Source organism: Arachis duranensis, chromosome 7 (assembly GCF_000817695.3).
Source record: "Arachis duranensis cultivar V14167 chromosome 7, aradu.V14167.gnm2.J7QH, whole genome shotgun sequence".
NCBI lineage: Eukaryota > Viridiplantae > Streptophyta > Magnoliopsida > Fabales > Fabaceae > Arachis > Arachis duranensis.
Window position 1 is genome coordinate 19,785,660 of NC_029778.3, and position 10,083 is coordinate 19,795,742.

Genomic DNA, 10,083 nt, shown 5'->3' on the forward strand with positions numbered 1-10,083 from the left:
GTTGACGGTGGCGGTGGTGGCCGGTGGTGGTGGTTGGGTGGTGGTTGGTTAGTGGAGAGGAAGAGAGGGGGGAAAGGGTTTCGGGAGGGGGGGCGCGACTGATAGGGTTCGCGTGACAGGGGGGTTATAATTCAAATCCACGTGATCACGTGGGGCACGCGGTCGCGTGGCTGGGGTGAAATGGGGATGACGCGATTGCTTGGGTCGTGCGATCGCGTGGAACGGATAGAAAAGGGGTTGACGCGATCGCCTAAGACATGCGATCGCGTCGCTTGAAATTGTGCTAAATGCAAGATTCCAGTGTCATGTCAGCGCAACTCTCTATCTCCTTTGGGGTGGTGTGCAATCCAGGCGACGCGATCGCGCCGCTCACGCTGTCGCGTGGGATTAGTGTATGTGCATGTGACGCGATCGCGTGGGTCTTTTGTGCGAAAAGCACAATGGCCACACGATTCCCGCCCAAATTTCTGGGCGTTGGATCTTTACGCCGATTTCCAGGTCACGCGACCGCGTGATTGACGCGGACGCGTGGGGGGGGGGGGTTCATCACAACTGACGTGATCGCATGAGTGATGCGGTCGCGTCCCATGCCTTTTTTTTATGCAGAAAAAGATGTAAATGCAGATGCCATGAATGTTATACAAAATTCCAAGTTCAATCAAAACTCAAGAACAAACAAAATGGACAAAAGTGAAAACTGAAAAAGGGACGATCATACCATGGTGGGTTATCTCCCACCTAGCACTTTTAGTTAAAGTCCTTAAGTTGGACATTGGATGAGCTTCCTGCTATGGTGGCTTATGTTTGAATTCGTCCAGAAATCTCCACTAGTGCTTGGAATGCCAGCATCCTTCGGGGTCCCAAACAAAATACGTAAAGCCTTGTGTGAGTTCAAACAGGCTTGTAGGCTCCCGGAGTATTGAATGTCAGATATGCATTTTTCCAGCCGTCTTTGTCAGTTCTTCTACACCCGTCTTTGTCTAGATCTACATTTTTCCAGCCGGGTGAAAGGTGATCTGAATTCTCACTGCAGTGACCAAACAACTTCCTAGACCCATTCAGTTAAGCTTTACACCAACCTTTGCGTTTAAACTTAAAGCTTCCAACCATGATGAACCTTGCAGGACAATTCTTACCACTGACCATCTTCCTCTTACTCTTAATGTTACAAAGAGCTCTAAGTTGACCATCCGTCTCCAGTAGCCCATATTCAAGTGGAATTAGAAAGCTAAGGGATATGAATTTTACCCACTTGAATATTGTGAAGGATGATGGCAACTTAGGGGGTAGGGTCTCCAATAACTTTGGCAATGTGATTTCAAGCTCCACTCCCTTGTGCTCTTTGACAACTTCCACCTCTTTGCAAGCTTCTTCAATTTCAACCTCTTCCTCTTGGTAGTTTTCTTCCAATTCAATCTCTTCTTCATTACTTACCAAGGGCATGGGAGGCTGTGTTTCTTCTTCTTTAATCTCCATCTCTTGATCGACCTCTTCCAAGTCCTTAATCATGATATGCCTTGGAGGTTGTACACCCTCCTCAGCATCAAATGCAACCATCTTGGAAGGAGGCTCTATGTCTTGACTTTCCCATGGAGGTTCAGCATCTCCTAAGTCTTCAACCACTTCTTCCTCTGCAACTATTATGGCTTCCTCCACTTGTTCCAATACAACGCCATGTTCCTCATTGTCCACCGAAGTTTCTAGTGTCTTCTTCATGCTTTGCTCTTCTTTTGATTTCCCACATGTAGCCATGGGAGTTCTTTGAGTGCTCAGATATTGGGAAGCTATTATATTTACTAACTCGCCTAAGGGGGCCGCGAAATTTAGCACACTCTTATTCATCCTTTCTTGCCTTTGAAGAATAACACGAAGTCTGTCATCCATTGGAGGTTGGGGTGGATATGAAGATTCATTGGTTGGGAGAGAGGGTTCATAATAGGAAGGTGATTCATCTTGATAATGATATGGAGATGGTGAATATTGAGGTGGTGGTTCATGAGAGTAGTTGTGTTGGAAAGGTGGTGGTTCTGTGTATGGTTCATTTGACTAATAAGGTGGTTGGTATGGTGGATGAGGGATAGGGTCATATGGAGGTGAATGGTGGAAAGGGACTTGTGAGTACGGTGGTCCAAAGTTATATTGAGGAAAGGGTTCATAGGCATATGGTGGTGGTTGTTGATAGTCCATTGGAGGTGGTTGTTGCCATGAGGGTTGATCAAATCCTTGTGGCTCCTCCCATCTTTGATTGTTCCAACCTTGATGCCTGTTCTCATTGTAATTTCCTCTTCCTGCAACATAATTATAACCAGACTCAAAGCCAAAGGGGTGAGAGTTCATGGTACTAGGAGAAAATAAAAATAAAAACTAACAAAAAGAAAATATTTTGAAAAAGAGATGATTTTTGAAAAATTTTTAGACAAAAATTTTAAAATAAAATCTGAAATTTTTTTTTTAGAAAAATATTTACAATAACCAATAATAAGGCACACGTTTGCAATTTCCTGGCAACGGCGCCATTTTGACGAGAAGACTTTTGCGTGGTCTAGAATTCAGAATAAATTTCCGTTGCAAGTATAGCTTCTAAACCAACAAAAATACCTTCGTGCAAACATTTTGGTTGTCACAAGTAACAAACCCCTTTAAAATTGATAACCGAGTATTTAAACCTCGGCTCGTCTTCTCAAGGAATTGCAGGGAGGTATGTTCTTATTATTGATTATGAAAAAGTGTGTTTTGGGGTTTTGGATTAAGGTAAAAGGTTAGTTGAATGACAAGTAAAATAAAATAATAATAACTGTAAAATAAACCTTTTGCAAGGTATAAGAACTGGAAGTCCTATCCTAGTTATCCTTATCAATTGTAATGAGAATTGGATTTTTCTCCCACTTTATTAACCTCTAACTATGAAGGTAAGTTAAGTGGATGAATTAATTTTGATTCCTCAGGTCCTAGTCTTTACTTGGGAAAAGTCAGAGTTATTGGAACTTGAATTAATGAAATGAAGAAATCCAATTTTCAATCAACAATGAGTTTGATAACTCAAGAGTCACCAATTATTTAACCAAAGCCAAAACGGGAAACTATCTAAATTAAATAAAAAGCATTCATAAATAAAACAATCATAAACTGAAATATCTCAAATAACATTAATTAAGAAAATCAATCTAAACATGGAACATTGAAAATAAATAAATACAAAGAACATTGAACCTGAGATCAAGAGTTACTCCTAAAACTAAGAGAAGTCCTAAATCCTAAATCCTAAAGAGAGAGAGGAGAGAACCTCTCTCAAAACTAGATCTAAATCATGAAAAGTGACTAAAAATGCCGAGCTCCTGAATGGATGCATTCCCACACCTCATAACCTCTGGTCTATGCCTTCTGGACTTGGATTTGGGCCAAAAAGGGCTTCAGAATCCGCTTTGAGCATTTTCTGCAATTTCTGGTGCATGGCCTCTGTCATGCGTCCGCATGGGTCACGCGGTCGCGTCGATTGGAGTTTTCTTTGTCGCGCGGTCGCGTCAGTCATGCGGCCGCGTCATAGGTGTTTTTCTTTAAGCGCGCGGTCGCGTCAGTCATGCGGCCGCGTCGCTGCTTCTTCGCTCTTGGCACGCGGTCGCGTCGTCCATGCGGTCGCGTGGATGCCAGTTTCTCCAAAAACTCCATTTTATGCTTTCCTTCCATTTTTGTATGTTCTCTTTTTCCATCCTTTAAGTCATTCCTGCCTTAGAATATCTGAAACTACTCAACACACTAATCATGGCATCGAATGGAAATAAAGGTAATTCAAATAATTAATTCTAAAGCATAGGAAACATGTTTTTCACATACATCACATAATAAGGAAGGGAAAGTAAAACCATACAATTAATATTAATAAATGGGTGAAAGATTAAATAAATCACTCAGATTAAGCACAAAATATATCATAAAATATGGATTTATCAGTCCTTATGGAAGGTTAGGAACAGAAGATGATGTATCAACTAATATAGAAGAGATAATAGCGTCAAATTTGAAACTTCAGAATGAGTTTCAACAAATCTCAAATTCTTAATTGATGAGCACTTTGCTTCCTTTTATTTCTCTTATTATATTATTATATGATGTTACCTTATAGTAGAGCGTTGGAAATCTTCCGGTTCTTTTGCTTGTCCTATATATAGACACTTATATGTTTTTTTTATTTTATGAATGGAATTATTTAACTTAAAAAAATTATAATATCAATACTACAAATAAAAATGTCAATAATTCAAATAAAGTGTATGAAATGAAAAAGGGTCAACTGAAACACAAATATGCACTAAACAATAAAACATCAAAGTCCTACGAGTCCACATAGTCCTTAGAATCGTCCTCATGTTGATCGTGATCATCTTGCAGCGTCGGTGGTACCAGTGCTGATGACGACCCCCCGCTTGTGTGGAACAAGGTCTAGCAATGTCCTCCTACATCTTGTAGTTCTCCTCTTGGTCCCTTGGGATATCCTCACCATCCGCTGCAATGACCTGTCTATCCTCCTCGACCAATCGACTCGCGCTAATCAAGGCGAGCTAACAAGTCACGGATGCTATCCTCAGCCAAAGGATCGGATCGAAGTGTGCTGGTGAAGAAGGATCCTTTACATAAATGTGGTTCTTGTATGGCTCTCCAACCGTCTCTTGCCAAAGTGCATTAGGGTCCACCATAATATCATTGCTTGTTCCGTTGCCTTCCTCTACACTCTGTTGGGATTCTTGGGTCTGAGCTTCTAAGATTTGTGTATACTTGTCCTATGCAATAAAAAGATATTTGATTACCTTAATTGAAATTAATATTATATGGAGTAAAGTACTAAATCTGACCACCAAAGATTATAGTGTTGATAAAACTAACCATACATGATAGAAAACTAACTTGTACCTATCAATTATGGCCTCCGCATTGCACATTTTTCACTAACTGCAGTTGGGTTTCGTTGGTTAAGTTGCCAATGTGTAACATTTGGGGTGGTACACTTTTGACTTGGTACATGCTGAACCAAATGCTCATTAGCTCATATATGGAGTTGTATGCACTCATAATGTGTCAATTATGTGCAAAATCTCCAGCTCCTATATTCTGGTAAGCCAATGCAGCACATGCATGTTTGCATGGCAGACTAGTGAGTTTCCAGATTTCGCAAGAACATGTTTTCCTTCCCAAGTGAACACTAACTTTCATAGGCAAACACTTCACCTCATACACCTCTCTGTTGTCATCTCCAGTTGGAATTCGCTGCCAATGATTACTCTCCCCCTTTTCCCTTTTAAGCCTACTTTGTTGTACTGAGTTATCCTAACCATATAACCCACTAAGGCCTTCTTATTCCAGGCAAGAATCCTTAACATATAACATCTTATCTCCTCTACCATAGTAATAACAGGCTTCCCCCTCATCTTAATTCTTCCATTGAAAATCTCAGTTATTGTTGGTTATATTATCCACTTTCGGATACTCACTAAAATGGCTCCTAGTCCACTGGCTAGGCTGGATCCTATCTATAAAGGTACTCCCATGCATGTGCATTCATCCTCCTAATACTTTCCATTCCATCATTGAACTCTTGTTCAATTGTGGTCTTTGCACATTCAAAGAGAGCCACCTTGAACTCCAAATCCTTCCATTACTTCTGAAAGTTTTGCCAAATGTTAAGAGAGCAAAATATGTGATGTGCTTCTAGCATTATTTCTTATAGTTTAAGACAAAATGACATTTATTATTTTAAAATTTGATAATCATAACACCATATAATCAATGAAACTAACGATAGTATACGTCATGTAATCGTGTTTGACAAAACAGGTTTAAAATTATACCTTCTGCAACACTGCTTGTAGGTTGAACAGAGGAACCTTCTGTTGATTGTGCATCATCTTCAACAATCTCTGGGACACTGATGGGATGCTCACTATACACATCTATCTTCCTTCCATTAGCTACAAAAGCTTCATACATCCTCACACTATTTAAATCCACCCCCAGCAATCTCAAATCAGAGTCTATTTTCTTACCAGGTTCAAGCCAATAAAGATCTGAGACCTCATTATACCCAATGTCCTTCAGCAAATCATTGATAAAAAAAAAACTTATTCAACGTATCCACGTTAACCCTTTCAACTTTCGTTACCACACCTCCCTCAAACACCATCTTGCCATCTCGTTCTCTCTGAAACTTCCCTCTATGGTGAATCACTAGCTCGATGTGTATAGTATCCATCTGTGTCAGAAAAGAAAACACATTTCAAAGCTTAACCTAAAAATCAAGACATTCAGAATCAATCAAACTCATCATAACCCCATGCATTTAAACCATCTATCCAATTTATTTACTTAAAATATACAACATTTCTGAAAAAAAAAAGACTTAATGGAATGATAAAACCCTATAAGAATAGAGGATGGTTTCAAACAATAAAAACACACACTATATAAAATCGTTCCAAAACCAAATAATCCAAATAAAACTCTATTTCTTACTTGCTATTATCAACTCAAACCAAGTCATGAACTTACCGTCTCTGCGTCATCGTTTTGAAGCCACTACGTGAAGCTCCCTTACACCACAGTGAAGACCGACTCAGACATTGTGCCTCTCACAATGATTTTTGGAGTTTTCAAGAACTTCTCTCTTCCTCCAGAGCTAGTAATGGTGATCAAGTTACAGAAAAAACTCTGCTAGAGCAAGCAGTAAAAGTAAAGGAACGCGCAAAATGAAGAGTCACCTGTTTGGGTACCTTAAGTCCAATTTTTTAATTTTTATTAATTTTTTAATTTAAAAATCCATGTCAGCCAATGCCATATCACCCCAAGTGTTACGCACGTTGGTAACTTACCAAAACCCAACGGCAGTTAGTGAAATTAGGGATGGCAGTGGGGCGGGTAGGGGCGTATTTTTGTCCTACCCGACCCCGCCCCATCCTCCTTGTATCCCACTACTACCCGCTCCGCTCCTATTCGCGAGTAGTAGACTACTTTATCCTAATCCGTCTCCACGGGTACCCGCCCCGCCTCTATCCGCCCCTATAAAAAGTAAATATTTTAAATTTTACACATTCATATATAAATCAAGATACAAACTTAAAATTTATAACTGAATTAAAATACAAACATAAGATTCATACAATGTCAAATAACTTAAAATTAAAAAAGAGTTCATAGAATGTCAAATAACTAAATTAAAATACAAACATAAAGAAATTACATCATTAAAATATAAAAAAGTTTTCAATCCTTATTCTTGATCACTTTCCGCATCTTCATCATCATTAAAGTTTTGAAGATCAAGATTCAAACCTAAAAATCAAAAGAGATAGCAATTAATATATTAATTATTATGATGTAAAAAATTAACATAAATGAATATTAAGTAATATATCACCTTTATTCCCTAAAGCTACCCACAACCAACTTTGGCCACACATCAAAACTTCAATTATGCTTTCTTTGAGCTTTTCGCGATGAGGAGAGATTACACGACCACTTATACTAAAAGCAAATTCAGAAGCAACAGTGGATACTGGAATGGCATATATATCCTTGGCTATTTTTGCCAAAACTTTAAATTTTATTTGATTATTCTTCCACCATTTCAAAACATTAAAGTTAGGATCATTTGGAGGATGAATTTCCTCCTCAAGATAATTATCAAACTCAACATTTACACATGAACCCCTTGTCATTTTTCTTCTTTTAAGATACACCATATAATCATCACCCCCAAATATGCTTGTATTTTCACTTTCATCAACTTCCTTTGTACCAACATGTGACACTTCAGAATTTATTTTTTGATTGTATTCATTAACCAACTCATTACACAACTGATGAATTATATCAACTTGCTTGGAACATTCTATTGGATCTGCATACATTTTTTCAAATTGAAACTCAACTCCAACCATCTTGTACCTAGGATCTAAAACAGCAGCAACACCCATAATGCCATGAATCTCATCCCAATATTTCTCAAATTTCTTCTTCATGCTAGATGCCATATTAACAATTAAAGAATTACTAGAAAGTTGCCATTCATCCAATAATACTTTTATTTTACAAACCAATGTAAAGTAAAGATTGGCCGTCGGAAATTTAGAACCAGAAAACAGCTGAGTAGCATCATAAAACAACTTCAATCTATCACATATTTCCTTGGCAAGTTCCCACTCCTCATTACTTGGCACAGTTTTATATTGGGGTTCTTTCTGCCTTAACCTAGGAAAGACAGATTTATATAACAATGCAGTTTCTAACATCAAATAAGTTGAGTTCCACCTAGTCGGACAATCAAGAACCAATTTCTTAGTAAATGGAATCGCTGTTTTAGCACACCAACTCACAAAAGTTTCGTTCTTTTTCTGCGTTGCAGTCCAATACAATACACTACTATGAATCTTTTCAATACTTTCCTTCACTATACTCAAACCATCCTTGACAATCGAATTTAATATATGAGCACAACAATGCATATGCAACAATTTACCCCCCAACATCAAGAATGAAGAATCTAGACGCCCCAACAGTTCATCTATCATAGCATCATTAGTGGAACAATTATCCAATGTAATAGTAGACAGTTTTCTATCAACGTTCCATTCTAACAATATTTTCATCAATGTTTGAGTAAGAACTTCACTTGTATGGGGACAAGGAACATAACAAAAGTTGAAAAATAAAACAAACATGCATGCATTTTAGATTGACGAAGCTCAACGTACAAAGACAACACAATGTATAAAAGTTTACGAAATTTTTGAAGTACCTCAATAGGCGTATTTGCAACTTCCACGAACTATCGATATAGTAAGCTGTGACAACCATGTAAACCTTTTCTTGATTGGAAGTCCACATGTCGCTAGTTATCGCAACTCTACTATCATTTTCATCTAGTTGAAGAGTTAGCTTCAGCTTCTCATCCCCAAACATCTTCAAGATGTCTTTCCTAATCGTGTTGCGACTAGGCATTTTAAATGTTGGTTGCATTGATGCAAACGCTCGCCTCAGTCCATGGTGGTCCACACAACTCAAAGGATACTCATGCAGGACAATCATTTCGGCGACACACTTTCTTGTCTTTGAAGGGTCAAACACAAAGCCATCCTCGTTTACTTTTTGCACTTGTGCTTGTTTGCTAGAGATTCAACAATTGATGATTGCCTTGAGGTCGCCACTTTTATTCTCTTACAATATCGGTCCACATGATTTCTCAGTGACTTGGTACCATTCTTCGGATTTGCATTAAGCACACTCTTGCAAAATTTGCATTTTGCCTTCCATTCACCTTCAACTTTCAAACGATCAAAATACTCCCAATAAGCACTCTTAACATTAGCCTTATTGTCACCTTCAACAGGAGTTGATCCTTCTGGATTCGAGGCATTATTATCCATTGCTTGTGGAGTTTCCAAAGTGGGATTAATATTACTCTCAACTTCAATTTCATTATCGGTCGGAGCAACATTATTGCTTTGTGTATCTTCTCTAGGAGTGCTAGCCATAAAATTACCTTAACAAATCTACATTAAAAACACAAAGCATATAAACTAGAGATATATAAGTGTGGAGAATGAATCACAACAATAAAGTGTCACTAACAAATTCTTGTCCACAAATAAATGTCACTAACAAATTCTTGTCCACAAATAAATGTCACTGGGAAAGCATGCTTTATATTATAACAAATCTAATATAGGTAAAATTAGTAATAACACAAGGGTGACAAGCAGAATTTCAATATCTAATTTCAATTCCCATCAATTGCTCAAACACAAGAAAGAAAGCAACACTCAACATAGATTGATATCTAATTCACTCAACATATACTGTATTAATAAATATAATTAAACAAAATCTAGAGAAGCAGAAGAATCTGATGAGTCCAGGTTCAAGTACACAAGTCCAAGAATCAACAGGGGAATATAATTAGAGTACAACAATAGGATAAGAGAGAGCAGCTTTTGAGAGCAAAAGAATGAAATATGGATCCTCCTGGAAAAAACAAATAAAAGGAAATTTGAACAAGAGAAAACAATTAAAAAAACACAAAACAAAATTTAAGAATTG

General features: G+C 38.0%; 1 protein-coding gene across 1 annotated transcript; it reads right to left on the minus strand.

Moving 5' to 3' along the window:
- Positions 1–9,125: 9,125 nt before the first annotated feature.
- On the minus strand, positions 9,126–9,518 carry LOC107458187 (uncharacterized). Its single transcript, XM_016076392.1, has one exon. The coding sequence runs from the start codon at positions 9,516–9,518 to the stop codon at positions 9,126–9,128; it is 393 nt and encodes a 130-aa protein (XP_015931878.1).
- Positions 9,519–10,083: the final 565 nt, after the last annotated feature.

Bases quoted from the DNA above. Each gene is read 5' to 3' on its own strand.
- LOC107458187 (XM_016076392.1), bottom strand. From the start codon at position 9,518: ATGGCTAGCACTCCTAGAGAAGATACACAAAGCAATAATGTTGCTCCG.